Source organism: Meles meles, chromosome 2 (genome assembly GCF_922984935.1).
Source record: "Meles meles chromosome 2, mMelMel3.1 paternal haplotype, whole genome shotgun sequence".
Classification (NCBI taxonomy): Eukaryota; Metazoa; Chordata; class Mammalia; order Carnivora; family Mustelidae; genus Meles; species Meles meles.
The window spans coordinates 114,781,707-114,799,297 of NC_060067.1; the positions used below are offsets into that span (position 1 = coordinate 114,781,707).

The 17,591-nt window shown below is 33.4% G+C and overlaps 1 protein-coding gene across 5 annotated transcripts in view; it reads right to left on the bottom strand.

Annotated features, from left to right (window-relative positions):
* SMARCAD1 (SWI/SNF-related, matrix-associated actin-dependent regulator of chromatin, subfamily a, containing DEAD/H box 1) overlaps window positions 1–17,591 on the bottom strand; it is a 74,079-nt gene that overhangs the window by 13,888 nt on the left and 42,600 nt on the right. For all 5 annotated transcript variants that reach the window (XM_045992629.1, XM_045992648.1, XM_045992640.1 and 2 more), the window contains exons 10-14: window positions 10,554–10,753; window positions 4,420–4,510; window positions 1,912–2,011; window positions 1,165–1,224; window positions 990–1,065 (exon numbers count right to left, since the gene is read on the bottom strand). In XM_045992629.1, the coding sequence (XP_045848585.1) occupies window positions 990–1,065; window positions 1,165–1,224; window positions 1,912–2,011; window positions 4,420–4,510; window positions 10,554–10,753 (527 nt within the window). The remainder of the gene's footprint in view (window positions 1–989; window positions 1,066–1,164; window positions 1,225–1,911; window positions 2,012–4,419; window positions 4,511–10,553; window positions 10,754–17,591) is intronic.

The following is a 17,591-nucleotide window of genomic DNA, read 5'->3' on the forward strand; positions in this document are numbered from 1 at the left end:
GCTACACACTTTGCTTTGGGAACTGTTACATTTTCAGAACAAAAGCAGGGGGAGGGGCGCCTGGGTGGCTCAGTGGTTTAAGCCTCTGCCTTTGGCTCAGGTCATGATCTCAGGGTCCTGGGATCGAGCCCCGCATCAGGCTCTCTGCTCAGTGAGAAGCCTGTTTCTCCCTCTCTCTCTGCCTGCCTCTCTGCCTACTTGTGACCTCTCTCTCTGTTAAATCAAATATTAAAAAAAAAAGCAGGGGGAAAAAAAGAACATAAAATGAAGACATTTGTTAAGAACATAATGGTACTCTATTAAACTAGTAGAGTACATCCAAGAAAAAACAGTTAATAGTAGCTAGTAGTACTGGACTATATAAAAAAAAGGAGTCCATCTTATGTAGGAAAGATGAATTTTGGATTCATCTTTTAATTATGGCCTCCTACAGAAGTCAGTAGATGGAAATAGTAACTAAATACTGACAGTTAATATGAACTTGACATAAGCTATATTTAAAAGTGCAACATGACAGCATTGAGTTCTCTGTTAGATATTTATGCTAAATGGTTATACCAAGTAATGATTAACTTATTCAAAGTTCTATGTTCCATCCTTCTATTTTAATTCAATTTTTTCATTTAGAGTGAGATTCCAGTGTATTTAATACTTAATTATTAATAATTAACATTTATAAGTTACAAAGAATACAAATCATTTTGGTGGCATATCTTCAATTTCACTTGAAGTTTAACAGAAACAATTCTATAAAACTATGCTTTCAATCACGTGGACAAAACCTTTCTATAACCAGTATCAGTCACCTGTTGTACTAGTAAAAAACTGAAACATGCCTGAATACTCAACATAAGTCATTCCATTACTTTTGTTGCATGGTCCTTAGCCTGAACTTTTTTCCTATTACTATTAACATATTTTAAATATACTTTTTAAAATAAAGGGTTACACAATATCTCCCCCCCAATATTTTTTTTCTCAATACTTACGTGGTCACAATTACATTATATTCTTCATATTTACTATGGATGTTATATCTAATCTGTTTACGTTCTTCTTGAGAGCCTATAGTTTAAAAACACACATGTTGATTTATTGAATGTACTCTGTGATTATGTTAGGATTTTAAATAAATTTCCAATTAAAGCAAAATGACATTCTTACCATAGTAACACAGCACCTTTAAAGTGGGGCACCATAAATTAACTTCTCTTAACCAGTTATCTAGGTAACAAGAGAGGTATTACTTGCATCTGCTAAATAGGTTAGGTGTATACAGTGAAATGAGTTCTATCCAGAAATTTTTCTTTTACGAAATAATACAAGATCTTTAAAAAACACAGACCCTTCACAATTTTACTCCTGATGTTTAAAATAATTTTGAGATATAAAACAAAAGGCAGAGGACCAATCATTATATTTATAGGATGATTAAATTCCAATTTAAAGGTTTTTTTGGATTACGTTCATATGTACAGTCACTTATTCTAGTCCACATCCAATCAATTAAGTACTTTCAGTGGGGATTAAATGTATACTTTGATTCAATAAATGCTTAATTATAAATTTAAAAACACTTGTTTCTCTTAAATTAGGTACTCATTGAAACAATTTTTTTCATTAAAACAACTTTTTAAAAGTATTACAAAAACAAATGATCTGATCGATGGTCCTTGAGGCATAATAATTTAAAAGCTGAATAACTGACTTGTATTTGAGATATTTTCTTTTAAAAGATGTCCAGTACAATCAAATACACATACAAACACATACACAAAGGGGGGAAAAGTATAAGGGAACCACAGAATTAATATTCACCTCCACAAACTAAGAAATCACACATAGACAGTTTTTCTTCTCCCTATATAAAACACTAAACAGTCAAGTACTGTTGTTCACAGTATTACAAACCTATAGTTGACGCTGGAACAACGATCAAATGAGGACCTTTATTACCCTCCTGATAGAGGTATGCCAGGAATGCAATGGCTTGAATAGTTTTTCCTAGACCCTAAAATTGAATGTTTAAAAGACAATATATGAAATTTAAAAACAAACAAAAAATACTAGAAAACAAAAAAGGAAAAATAATATTTCTTCTGGTTTTATTTTTTTTTGATTCCCCAAAATGCAACCTTATGAGAATTCTATCCTGTTCTTAGTTCTCAGTGACAGATAAAACAGATAATCTCCAAATGATACTACAACTTGGTTTAATGAGTTAAACTATATATCCTATATACTATACTATACTAGTTATACATACTAGTTATATACTATAACTTAATGAGCAGGATGTATCCTAACTTCTAGTTAAAATATGAAAGACATGAAAGAGCTTTGCAATGTATACAAAGGACATAATCTTGGTCACTGTTTTATACATAAGAAGTATTTTATACATACTGGATAGATTAAGAACCATGTTCCAATAACTAATTGGATTTGAACATATGCCTATCCTATTATCCACCAATTTCACTTCTCAGAGTATATTCAAGAGATATAAGAACATATGTCCTTGAAGAGACTTGAGTAAGAATGTTGACAGTAGTTACTGTCAGTAGCTAGCCAAACACTGGAAATAACTTAAATCTTCAACAGGAGAATGGATAAATTAAGTTGTAGCATATTTATACTAGGGACTATGGCATGTCAATAAAACACCAAACTACTGATACATGTAAGAATACGGATGAGACTCAGTAACTTTATCATGCACCAAATGAACCAGAAACAAAGAGTATATACTATATGGCTCTATTAATATAAAGTTCAAAATCTGAAAAAAAAAATCTATAGTTATAGGTGTCCAAAGAGTGGTAGTGGCAATGACTGAAAAGGAGCATGAGGGAACGTTCTGGGATGATAGAAATGTTGATCTGGAGAGGGTGGTCACACAGGTGCACATATATGTTAAAAAATCACCAAGCTAACATTTGTGCATTTACTACAAGTAAATTATACATCAATGAAGAGTTTTTCTGTCTTGTTCTTTTGTTTTTAAAGGGTACTGGGGAGGAACCAAACATTACCAACTGTTAAGAACTGAACTGCCCTCACTACCCAATTCATGTGTTGAAGCTCTATCCCACAATGTGACTATATTTGGAGACAGAGCCTTTAACAATGTAATTAAGGTTAAATAAGATCACAAGGATGGGGATCCAATCCCCATCTTAAGAGAAAAAGACATCAGGGATGTGTGTGCAGAGAGAAAGACATGTGATACATGGGGAGGAGGTGGCCATCTGCAAATGAAGGAGAGAGGCCTTGGGAGAAACCAAACTGGCCAACCCCTTGTTCTTAGACCTCCAGGCTCCACAGCTATGAGAAATAAATTTCTGTTGTTTAAGCCACCCAGTCTTTGGTCTTTCATTATGCGAGTCCTTGTAGACCAAGCAAGACACTAACTGATAGTGCTCTAAAGGTCACAAAGAGTTTTATATATTATACCTCATTTGGTAAGGATCCATGAAAAGCAAAGTTGGGGCCCCAAACCCAGATATGAATCTCAAGTCCAGCTTTCCACAACTGTAATATTCTGTATCTAATTCTATAAATATTTTGAAATCCTGCACATATTATTTAGTTTTCTATTAGATAAATAGCATCTCTGTTATGATAGTATGATGTATGTGTGGGAGTAGTCTTACATACAAAACACTACTGGAAGCTAACTACAGAATAAAGATCACTATGCAATTTTTATTTTAATAATGTAATATACAATGTAACGTATGTGTATCTAATAAACATTTTCTCCACTAAACAGGACTTATTTTTAATAAACTTTTAAAGGAGGAAGGACATTAGGTTAGATGAAAGGTCAGTGTCTATGTGACAATACCTGAACTAGGTTGTAATGGATTTCCTAAGCTTAGTTTCAAGCAAATGTGATTTGGGAAAAAAACAGAAACTCTGAGACATTTAACAAAAGTAAAATGGCTGAAATGATGCTGCTAATAAATGTGTGGATTTACTTATATATATCTATAAAATTTAAAAGTAGCTGTAACTACAGAAAACACATATAACAAAATCTCATATATACATATGTATATATGTGTATGTGTACATACACAAACACCTGCAGAAGAAAATAATCTGAAAAGATACACATCAAGTAATACTTATTTCAAAGTGGTAGGAATATGAATGATCTTGATTTTTTTTGTACTTTTATATAGTCTAATTTTTTAAAACACATATATTTATTAATTTGATAATCAGAAAGAAAACAAGTCCATTTTCATTTTGGGGTGCAATGAGGAGGCTAGAGCTAAGAGAAGCAATAAAAATTAAAAGGGGTAATTGGGGTATTAAAATACTAAAGTGAGAGCAGTAAACTGCTCTATTTTTTAAGTAAGAGCAAGAACACCTTTTAATGACAAATCCTAGAAATACAGTACTACTTACCATTTCATCTGCCAAAATGCCATTAAGTCCATGTTTATGTACCAATGCCAGCCAATTCAAACCAACCTTCTGATAGGGCTTGAGTGATAAACTGGTAAAGAGAGTTATCAAATATTATGGATTTGCACTTCTATTAGTTTTCTTTACTAGTTTTCTGACATGAAGGTTAAGTTTACAGTGCACACAAAACCTGAAATACCTATGTCTAGTCTTACCTTTTACCTTATGTTATACAAGCTATTTATACTTAGTTAAGAAAATCAGCCCAAAACACGATATTTTTTTTTTCAATTTTCTCAAATTTTATTTTGTATTGATTTATTTTTTCTGGCTGTAAGAATTATAAAAAAACATTTCCATATTCAGTCATAATGTAATGCCACCAAATTAATTCCATAAATGATCAGAATTATTATATTAATATGACATATTACTAACCTAATATTTATACTAGATAATGGTATTGTATGGATTTGAATTTTACCACATTAAGGAACTTCAAATATTAGGACAACAACACAAGCTTAATTTGCCTTTGCCGGGATGACGAAATGAATGTCAATCACCCCAGTATCAGTGGAATGTGTAATTCTAGAAGGCGTACGTATGTGTAAATTTGTGTTTGAACTATGTACAAATGGAAACTTGCTAGACATTAATAAGCATCAGGGAGTAGAAAGAAGCAAGCCAGTGTCAAAATCTCATTTAATCTGTAAACACATAATTTGGAAATAACTTGTCTGGAAGGTAACATGGAAGGTTATAATGGATGAAAACAGTATTCTTTTCCCTAAAAGTTCCAAGTGGTTAAAAAGTATTAACAGTCATTACCAAATATATATATATATATATATATATATATATATTATACACACACACACACACACACATATGTAGACAGACACAAATATCATTTTCAAGCACTGCCTCATTTAATCTTTTAATATCCTGTAAAGATTGCCTATTACCATTATTTTAAACAGATGAAAATTTTGCCTGAGGCTAAGTAATTTGCCTGAGGTTTAATAGCTACAAAGTGTTTTCTGGAAGGCTAAGATTTAAATAAGGAAGTCTATTTCATTTGGAAATATAGTCTCATACTCCCTACATAAACATATAGCCCGTATTAAGATGGAAAGCTAGTGGCAAGGATGCAAAAAAAGGGGAACCCTCCCATGCTGTTGGTGGGAATGCAAGCTGGTGCAACCACTCTGGAAAACAGCATGGAAGTTCCTCAAAAAGTTGAAAATAGAGCAACTCTAAAGATACAAACACAGTGATCTGAAAGGGCACGTGCACCTGAATGTTTATAGCTGCCATGTCCACAACAGCCAAACTATGGAAAGAACCTAGATGTCCATCAACAGATGAATGGATAAAGAAGATGTGGTGTGTATGTATACAATGGAATACTATGCAGCCATCAAAAAAATGAAATCTTGCAATTTGAGATGATGTGAATGGAACTAGAGGTACTATGCTTAGGGAAATAAGTCAATCGGAGAAAGACAACTATCATATGATCTCCCTGATATGAGGAAGTTGAGAAGCAACATAGGGACGGGGTCTGGACATAACTGTGGTATAAGAAAACAGTTAAAGGGCCAAATTTTAAAATCAATATATCTTAATTAGAACAGAGGTAAAAGAGCTGGGGTATAAAGATTTCCATCTTAAATCAGAATCTATGCTTCAACTGATGAGGTAAGCAATCTACACATTTCGCGTTAAAAAAAAAAAAAATTAGAGGCGCCTGGGTGGCTCAATGGGTTAAGCCTCTGCCTTCGGCTCAGGTTAGGTCATGATCTCAGAGTCCTGGGGTAGAGCCCCACTTCCCCCTCTCTCTCTGCCTGCCTCTCTGCTTACTTGTGATCTCTGTCAAATAAATAAATAAAATCTTTAAAAAAAAAAATCAGCAGTATTGAAGTCTTTGTAGTTCATTTTTTAAAATGTCTTTGCCTTCTTGGCCAATATAATTTCTACTACCATTATGAAAGTAATAATAAATAAAATATATTATCATAGATATTTTAATTTCCAGATCCAAGTTAATTCCTTCTACTACAATAATGGTGAAAGGAAATGCTAATACTGGAATACTTACTATTATAGACCAGACACAATGCTATGGGCTTGACATGCATTATTTCTTCATTTAGTCTACATTATCAAGCAAGTAGGACTATTATCCCCATTTTACAGATGAGACTGTGGAACTCAGAGAAGGTAAGTAATTTGTCCAACGTCACATAACTATCTAAATCCATGTCTGCAGTGGCAGAGACAGTACCCAATCCAACTCTGATCCAGAGCTCATCCCTTAAACAGCAAAACATGAAAAAGTTCTCTATCTCTCTGACCCACCCACACTCTATGGTTAAAACTGAGTTATTATTTTTGAGTCCTTCTCAAGGCATTATTCATCCCACACACTTAAATTCCCATTTCATGAAAAGGATAAAACCTGATAAGGTAGGCACAGCACACCATTTACTAATGCATCAAGGGCCAGTATCCTATCCCAACATCAATCTTTCACAAGCAGCCAAGAAATACTGAAAAGCTAGTATAACTGTTAATATATTCTTCAATAATGCATACAACTTTAAAAAGTGATGAAGGAATTTTGAGAGGCATGTACTATACAGAATTTTTCGATCAAATAAAACTGTTTCATCCATAATCACAAAACAGCTCTGGTTGTGGTTTTTGATCAGGACATTAAATAGCTTTGCTATATTGTAATTATATTGTAAATACACAAGTATTTATGTGTGAATGTGCTTGTTTACATCTATATACATATATATATTTGTGTGTGTATGTGCTCTCTACTGGATTTATCTAAGTAACTTTTTGTTGCTTAGTATCCCAACATGGTGCTGTCCATCAACAGATCCTTTCTTCAGAATGCAAAAGATCAATGAAAACACAATTTTGACAAAGATGTTTGAAATCCAATTCACTTGTTATAACAAATTTTTCAAACAGGGCAGTTGTATTCTTTCTCTAGCAGGATCTAATATTTAGATGTTGTACAGATGTACCTTCCATTTATTCAATTTATTTTGACATTCTATAGTTTTCTAAGAATTTTCATGACTACATATGAACCCCAACCACCAGTTTACAGGTAAGAATGTAATCTGTTCGGGGTTACCCAAATGGCAAGAAGGCCCAGGCCTTCTGAATTAGTTAAGTGCTCTCTTCTCATTAACAGACTATAAATACCTTTAAACTGAAGGTTTTCTTACCACTAAGGAAAAAAACGATTTTATGATTTTAAGTTTTCTGAGATCTTGAAAGAAAATGAGGCATGTTATTTTCAAGGTACTTGTTTTGTTAGGAGAAGAAAAAAAAATCCTTTCAGACAGTTATTTCTTTTCAGAGTGAAAATTAAAGTGGGTTTAAATCTCCTGCCATAGAAACTAGCATCAAAATTATTTTGAAAGGTGAGAAAGCCTGAAATGGAAACAACATGAGTCCATACAATATGCTAACTTTGAGTTTAAAGTGCGGAAATAGTCTAGGGAGACTTGTTGCAAGTAGTTCATATGAAACAAGTTTAGGGATACCAGCTGACCGAAAGTTGTACGTCCTATAAGTCTAACACAGTTGCTGAAAATACTATCACAACATTAGTTTGTACTAACAATACTATAACAACATTAGTTTATACTAACTATATATATATATATTAGTTTATCCAAACTACTGAAGTATTTCCATCATAGTACTTTGAGTTGGTCAAATAGCATCTGCAGTATTGATGTGCGATCACATCACTGTCAAACGGCTTCATAGCAACTGTTTAAAACAGGACAGAAAACCATCCCATCAAGTTGAGGACAGACAAAATCAGAAAAACCTCAAGTAAATTTAGCCCAGAAAAGACAGGACACATATAATTAAATATACTTTATAATGAACATCTGAGAAATCTTTTCAGTTAAAACAATTTAAACCCAATAAATTTTAGATAAAAAGCTAAAGTTTGAGAGATGGCTACATTAATGGTAGGAAAGGCGAGAAATACTGATTTATTTTTCCTTTTCCTTCACTGTACCATATTTTAACTTTAGGCATCTTTAGTTTTGACATTTTAAAATAAAAATGATGAATGCAATGGTTTTGAGATTGATAAGAGACATTTTATTTTCCTCTGCAAAAACTTAATATATTAAGGATATTGGTATATCTAAATGTCCTTAACCGCTAACAGGTATTTCTTTTCTGTTATAATTCACATAAATTTGTAATAAGAAAATGAACAGTTAACATAATTTTGCTAAAAAGAATCAGTTCTGTTAAGGAAAGCAGGATAGCTTAGTCATCAGGATAATTCAACATTTTCCTCCATGCTAATAAATCCTTTCCCAAGGCAAGGAAACTACTCTGCATATCTCTAAGTTAAGCAGCAAGGATGCCTGGCCACTATACCAAGTATAACAGCTTGCATCTCTTACCTTGGCTAAAAATAAAAACCAAGACAACAAATTTCACCCCCTAAAAGTGCATTTAAATAAACTCTAAGTAAACTATCACACAGGTGATTAGAAGTTATATTTTGGGCTAGAGCACTTTGAAAAAAAGAGCTATTTTTCTCATTATATATTTCATCAAAAAATTCCTCAGCCTGATGGAAAGGATAATTTATTACCTGATCATACTATTTACAAGTAACAGGACTTTGTGGATGTGGGTTTAAGAGAGAAATTTTTTAAGTGATGCAATAAAGCACTTGATTTTTTAAAATCCAAATTATTATAAAGTAGACTCAACTGGGTAAGTCTTGTAGAGTGAAGAACTCCCCATATCCAATGCTGTAGAACAAGAAGGAGCAGCTCCAACTACACTTTTAGGAGATGAATTTGCTGACATGGCCATAGTTCTTTCTATGCAACAGAGAAAAGAGCTTCTTTGTGGGAACTGCATGACGTTTCCCTACACCATCCCATAGCACCCTAGAAGGGCACAGAAAAGATTGTAGCTTACTATTAAAGGCCAGTAACCATACCTTGACTTTTAATTAACCAATGATCAGCAAATATGCTTTGATCATTAACTAGAAAAATGCTAAAAGAAGTAAATAAAATCACCAGCTAAGATAATTAATTTTAATGAGGCCCTAATGCTAATCTTATTAAATACCTATTAGAAATATTCTGAACAGATGTAGCTCATTTTTAACGTTGCATAACACTATACAGCATGGATATACCATAATTCATTCTAACTATTCTGATTTTAGGAAATTGGATTGTTTCCAAGTTTTTGTAACTTTAAATATCACCATAGTAAACAATTTTATACATTTCTTAAGATATTCTAAATAGTTCTGAGTCCCCAAACCACTTTTAAAGGAAGTTCAAAACAATCTCCCCATCCCAATATCCCAACACCATGCAAAATGGGGGTGTTCATAATTATAAAATGCCCTTTTCATATGTACTGGCTGTTGTATGAGTTTCTTATTAAAAATAATTTAGTGTCTATTTTTTGTAAGGATTCTGACAGGCATTTTACCAACAGTAGCAGTTTTGGGAAATACACTTTTTAAAATTTTTCCTTATGTAAACTATTTAATAAGTGTCCTTTTCATTTTTGATGTGTTTCTACTCCAAAAAGAGACTTAAGAATATGGGCTCTTTAAAGCACTTAAAACATTAAATCACAGATACAGGATATTTCATTCATTTCATCTTACTTATGACTAAAAAGAAATTGAACTAAGAAATTTTTTTCATTGATGCAATTTAAGCTCCTGACTTTCTGAAGCACTGTACAGTTAAAGGGGTAGCTAAAACGAGCTTTTCCATTTTTGTGATTATATATGAGATTATCTGTCATCGGACAAGGAAAACACAGTTATATAAGATCACAACATTTGCTCCTTCTAATTTATAATGATAAAAGGGAATAAAATACCCTTGGCAGGGTGGGGGGTATTGGTAAAAAAAAAAAAATTCCTGTATCACTTCTGTGTCATTACAGGAAACCCTGGGGTTCCCTTCTAACATTAGTTCTCATTATGACTTCCACATTTAAGTTCCCTAGGCACAATACAGAAATAAGTTCACAATTTTTATATGGCTAAGATAAAGTAAGAAATAGGTAAGTACAATAAATATTACCTCTGGTTCAATATGGAGGGTTGTTCTATGTTCCATCCACCTCCATTTCCAGTGAGCATGGTAACTTGTTTTGTCAATTTATTTGAAATGTCTTCACATTTGTTCATAAGTCTTATAACTACATCCCTTTCTTGGATCAGTGTTTTACAATGCCATATCAAATCTTCTGATAAGCCATTAGTTTTGGACATCTTTGTGAACTATGACATAAGAAGAAAAATAATAGTTCAGATCTAGTAAATAAAAATCTAGTATCAATTTCTTTGAGAGGGAAAAAATTTAATTATACTTTTACTAATGACCTTAAATCAAGTGCTAAGAGAACCTGTTTCTTCATGCCTACACTTGAATTTCCATGTTTCTCTTGATAAATCCAATTCCCCATATTGAAATAAAACATATCTTTCTCACCAAAATGCACAATCTCAATCTCAAGCTAGTTACTTTGTCCCTAGTAGGGGTTCTCTGATTGGAGATACTCTCAAATGATTATTAATGTCTTCTATGAAGTTTTATTTTCAAAATCTCATATTCACCTTTATCACCAAAGGAATAGAACCAAATGTAGTAATTGTATACCTGAAATCTTGCTCCATTTTCATCACTTCCCATGACTATGACATACTACTATATGATTAATTTTTTGAAACATAAAGGACCACCTCTTGAGTTTTCAAACCCTCAATTATTATTTGCCACTTAAATTTTGCTCTTAAACTAAGACCATTATTTGGAAAGATACTGCATGAATCAAAAGTTAACTATGACCAACTAAATAACTTGATACAAGTTTTATAAAAAGTCAATTTCAATACAACACTTATATAAATGGTTTTTTTGTGAAACCTCAGAGAATTTTTTTCAACAACATATCTGTATTTAAGACATTGAGGAGCAACTGGATGGCTCAGTTGGTTGAGTGTCTGACTCTTGGTTTTGGCTTGGGTCATGATCTTGGGGTCCTGGGATCGAGCCCCACTGTCAGTTCCATGTTCAGCGTAGAGGCTGCTTGAGATTCTCTCTCTTCTTCTGCCTCTGTTCCTCCCCCCCACTCCTGTGCACTCTCTAAAATAAATAACCTTTAAAAAAAGACACTAAAGGGGCGCCTGGGTGACTCAGTTGTTAAGCATCTGCCTTCGGCTCGGGTCATGATCCCAGGATCCTGGGACTGAGCCCCACATTGGGCTTCCTACTCAGTGGGGAGCCTGCTTCTCCCTCTCCCATTGCTTGTGTTCCCTCTCTCACTGTCTCTCTCTGTCAAATAAATAAATAAAAAAAAGACACGAATACTTACTCATGTAAAAGCTATAAAAGAATTAGAATTTTTATATACAGAGAGCTAGAAAAAAAAATCCTGAAGAACCTTATAAAAAAACACTTTTCTGAAAACCTTGCTGGGCAGAAAGAGAGATCCCATAATCCAGAAATGAACAAAAGAAACTAGAATAAAATCACTTGTTAAGATAAAACTACACAATTCTAATTTGTCATCTTATTTAGCATATTCTTTCAAGTTACAACAAGAATCACATTAACAACTCTAAATAATCTTTGTGATCACAGTCTATCTAAATTCACAGAGTTCAAATAATACAAATTCAACACTTACAGGATATATAAAGATAATTTCATCAAAAATACATTTATAATAATATACTTCTTTCATACTTGATCTAGAAAAAGTTGGAAAACAATGAAATTTCCAATCTATTACAAAGCCATGTTATTATTAAATTGCAGGATTAAAAAACGAATTAGCACTTCACAAAATGACACTGTGAAATACAGAGTTATTTGCACATGACTTTACATTTTCACAAGAGCAACATTAACGATCACAATGTGACCTCCCCCTTTTGTGCTTTCTAGGGGAAAGATGTATAAACACCAGGATATGTAAGAATCAGTGCCTTGAAGATCTTCAGGTTACGTTAGAACTTTTTAAAAAATATTTATTTTGAGAGAAAGAATATGAGAAAGGGGGGATGAGCAGAGGGAGAGGGAGAAGGAGACTCCCCACTGAACACGGAGTCCAATGCCAGGCTGATGCTGGGACTTGATCCCAGGAACCCGGGATCATAATCTGAGCCTAAGGCAGATATATATATTTAAATTTTCATGGATAAGATGAGCTCTGAGATTTGCTTCAAAATAATATGAGAAGGAAAGAAGTGGATGAGGATAAATATACAACAGCCAGGAACTGAAGCTGCTGACGAAGACACTGAGTTTCACTATACTATTCTAATTTTATGTTTGAAATTCTTGTAGGGGAAATAAAGGAGAGTACAAAAGGTAACTCTTATTTCAGGATACTGCATTAGTTTTGGCTAAGATTTTTTTTTTTTAATTTTTATTTATTTATTTGACAGAGATCACAAGTAGGCAGAGAGGCAGACAGAGAGAGAGAGGAGGAGGAAGCAGGCTCCCTGCTGAGCAGAGAGCCCAATGCGGGGCTTGATCCCAGGACCCTGAGATCATGACCTGAGCTGAAGGCAGAAGCTTTAACCCACTGAGCCACCCAGGCACCCCTTAGCTAAGATTTTTAAATGAACCTGACATTTTGGTTATTTCCTAAGTCAAAATTTATCTCCCTGGGGCTTCCTATTGTCCCGACCCTTCCTCCCATATAAGCCAAATGACATTAGAGATGATGTAATTTATTGTTGCTAGTTTAGAATTTAAATTTGTCTAATAGTAATACAGTGTCCATGAATGTAAAACACAGATTTTCAAGGATAAAGTTTCACTGCAAGACAAAGTTGTTAGGATTAGGTTCAGTTAAGAGTAACAGTAAACACAAATAAGGGGTTTAAATAAAACAAAGAGTTGCAGAAGCACCTCAGATTTGGTGTGATGGTTCCTAAGTCAAAGAGTTTTCTACCTTGTTGCTTCGTATCCTCCATATGTGGAGTTCCTGCCACCATAATGACCTCTCAATCAACAGGAAAAAGTGAGCCTATTAAGGACAGTTTCCAAAAGTCCTAATATACTTCTGCTTACATCCCACTGGACAGAACTTTGCCAAATTACCTAACAAGGAAGGTTGAAAATGTTGTCTTAATGTACTGTGGGTAATGTAACAAGTCATAAATCTGTTAGAAGTCCAGAAGGAGGGCTTTCTGCTCAGCGGGGAGCCTGCTTCCTCCTCTCTCTCTCTCTGCCTGCCTCTCTGCCTACTTGTACCATAAATAAATTATTAAAAAAAAAAAAAAAAGTCCAGAAGGAGTTTTAGGATAAAGAAAAACTGATCCAAAAAAGTTCCACTCAATATGGCTATAACTGAAAGGGGGATAAGCAGAAAACACCAGTTTCTTAGCATTTCACCAGTAACATATACAGCACTTCCAATACAAAATATTGTGGACATCTATAGCTAAGAACTGGCCAACTAAATAGACGTTTATTATTTTACACTTAGAAGTCCCAACGGTCAGTATCATAACTATGTCCTACTAATAGATGAAGAAATGGAGAATAAGAACTTGCTGAAAGTCAGATACACTGCTGGAAATGTCAGAACTGGGATTCAAAGCCAGGTCATCTAGTTCCACTGTATAATTCACCCACCTCTGCCTCTTAGTATGTACTCATACGACCAAGGGAATAAACAGGCATGCATGAAATTCAGAAAGAAGAGATCCTACACAAGACAGACAACAAGGATTCCTGAGAATGTCAGGGAAGTGAGAGCCCAAGGTCACAGATGAATAGCAGGCCCATAATCCAACCAGTATAAACCAGAGCAGGTCATTTAGATTTACTCAAAGATAGTTTCTTAGGAAGATGAAACTGATGGAATACCTGAAGTTTCTAAAAACTGAGAGGAAATCTAGACAACTGAGAAAAATTTTAGAGTTGAACTAATAAATATATAGAAAACTAAGCAAACAGAAAAACCAAGTCAACTAATACCTAGAGAAAACAAAATGCTAAGCATTTTGTTGCTAAGCAACAAAATTGCTAAGCAATATTACACTACCTACATGGCTAAGCTAGCAAAGGCATTTATATAGTGACAATAATGCAGATAACTAAAAAATTATCTTCAAAATTATCCTATTAACTTCAATTAGTAAGACTGAGGAACAGGATGTGGGTATGGGATATAAGACTGACAATGGGAGTTAATCTCACCATAGTGTTATAATGTCATATCAAAAAGTAAGACCTAAAACAAAAATTAAAAATAGCTTTAAGCTTATATTACCTAGAGATATGGAAGTGGTAAGAATCAGACAAAAGAAGTGAGAGCAGTTACTGGCAGTGTGGGAAACAGGCTGGAGAAGGGGTTGGATATGGATTTTTGGAGGGAACAAGCATGTACAATTATTTAACTTGTTAATCTCAATCTATGGATAAAAATCAAAACTCAGATAAATCTCAATATGTAATTCTACAGTATCTTCATTAGTGGTGTGTGTTTGTGTGTACGTAAAAGAGAGAGAGAGACAGACAGGCCAGCACTTTAAAGAAATATGTAAGAACACTCTACTGTTGTTACTGTTTTCTGAAGACAAAATGCACGGAGGAATCCTACAAATTACTTAGCCTCACCAAAAAAGGATTTAAGAAATGCAAATACTCTATAAATGCAGGATCTGCTAAGGGAGCCTGCTTCCCTCTCACTCTCTCTGCTCTCACTCTCTCTGCCTGCCTCTCTGCCTACTTGCGATCCCTCTCTGTCAAATTAAAAAAAAAAAAAAAAAAAATTTAAAGTTACTGATGAGCTAGAAAATATGGTCCTATTTATATAAAATGAAATGTACAAATGGATACTCAATACAGTCTTAGGTGGTAGGTATCTGGAAGAATTTTCGTTTTCTTCTTTGCTATTGCAGGTACTGTTTTATTTTAGACAAAGGAAAATCATTCCTCAAAAAAGTGATAAAGCCATTTTTTTTCGGGTGAAAGGAAAAAAAGCAATTCTTACTTGTTGGATAACTGCCTGGAAAAAAAAAAGAGTATAAGTATGGCCCTGATTACGATCACTCTGATTAAAAACTGAAGTATCACTTTCTTTTATTAAAGAGTCACAAATTGAAGTACCTCTCTCCCACCACAGTGTGTCACTCTTACAAGTATTTTTTTATTTCGACAGGAAGTGGGGGGATTGTTTAAAACCAGATTTAACCACCACCTAACAAGTAACATTTTTGAGGATCGCGTCCTCAGAAGACATAAATACCTGGCAGCAGCTGACGAAGTGCTCAGAATACATTTATAATTTTCTTATAAATGTTTATCAAATTTATACAAATTAAAATAAAATGCTGAATTTACTGAAAATCATCCCATCAGGAAGGAAGTAACAGGCATCACAATGCTTTAAGTGACAAGTTTAAGCACACATTTTATAATAACAACTGGGAAAACAAAGCAAAAAAAAAAAACAAAACACCCTGTGGTCTGAGTTACTAGTAGAGGGAAACAGCACAATGAGGGGCACAGAGTGCTTTGGCATAAACAAAAATCTGGATTGCATGGTTAACAGTCAAGGAAAACTACACCTACACTGACCTGAATGTTAAGAAAGTAGATGCATATATGACAAGATTTTAGGTTGAGTTATATCCATGAACAAGTAACTCTTGCTTTGGTCAGCAGACATTACACCCTGATTAAAGTATAAAGATGCAACATCATAAGATTATCACAGATGTAACAGCATCCCCACCCTAATTTGCACAAGGCTAGACAAATACTCAGTAAGTGGTTGGTGAACTGATGCCATCAAATGCGTGAAATTTGGCAATTAAAATCTTAATTTTACCACATTAATAGTACATGTTAAACCGACATACTGGTTTGCTGTATTTCCAAAGTCTACGGGATTTGAAGTTGTGGTTTCTTACAGTAGATACATACATCACTACTATTAAGCAGAAAAATAAGATGTAAAATTATGAAAAAAATTTCACGAACAGTATTTAAGCTCTGATTCAAAGAAAATAGGTGTAAAGCTTCAAACATAAACACTCATACACAATGCACTTCTGTTAAATAAACAAATTTTACTCGTAAAATAAAGGCGACTAGAATATCAGTATCTTACAGCATTTAATGTTTAAAAAGTGTAATTCTCTGACAATGAAAGGCATAACTGAGGTACTTCTCAAATTGTTTTAAAAGGTACTGCAAACATAATTTTCATAAACTGTTTTTATAAGGTGATGAAATACTAATGACTACATTTAACCTACCAATGTTACAAACTTCAGTTTTAACAAAAATCCTAACTAAAATGTATGTGTACTTGATTTGTTGGCTCAGTATGCATTTATAAATGACTTTTAAAGTTCTGACAAATTCCCCAATCCATAAGACAAATATGCTTCAACAATGTTAACACTTTACTAGACTCTTACATGCTGTTCTTAATATACATTGCCATACAATTTTCATTAAAGTATGACTGAATATTATAATTAAAATTTCAACTAATTTTCATAGGAATTTCTAAAAACAGTAGCTATGAAAACAAAACTAAATGTTTTTTTCTTTTGTTTCTTTCTGAAGTTTATAGGTACATTATTAAACCTTGCTGAATAATAGGAAAAAAGTATGTCATATACAGCCATATACTAGAATGTACATAATATTAACTTTACCTTTGATGATTTGAAGATGAAATTGCTCTCTAAATCAGCCACACTGAAAATTCTAAAGTGATTGAAAGTAGAAGCTTAAAGTTCTACACAAATTAAAATTCAAAGCTTATATACACAGATGTGCCAATGTTAACTTCATTTTCAAAAACTCTTCATTTAACTCCATTTTACCAAAAACCCTGTTTTTGCTTAAGTAGCAAGTTTACTTTTTAACTCTTACATAAAATAACCAACATTTAAATAAATAGCAAGAAAAAATATCACCTTTGTGTTTAATTTTTAGAGAGGGGGGCAAGATACAATAGGGGATTTACGCAGGTAATACATAACCTACAAAAATTTCATGTTGAGACTACACTATGCCAATTAATTAGTAGGGAAAATATGATTTCTACATGTTAAGTTGAATATTTTTAAAAGCATCTGG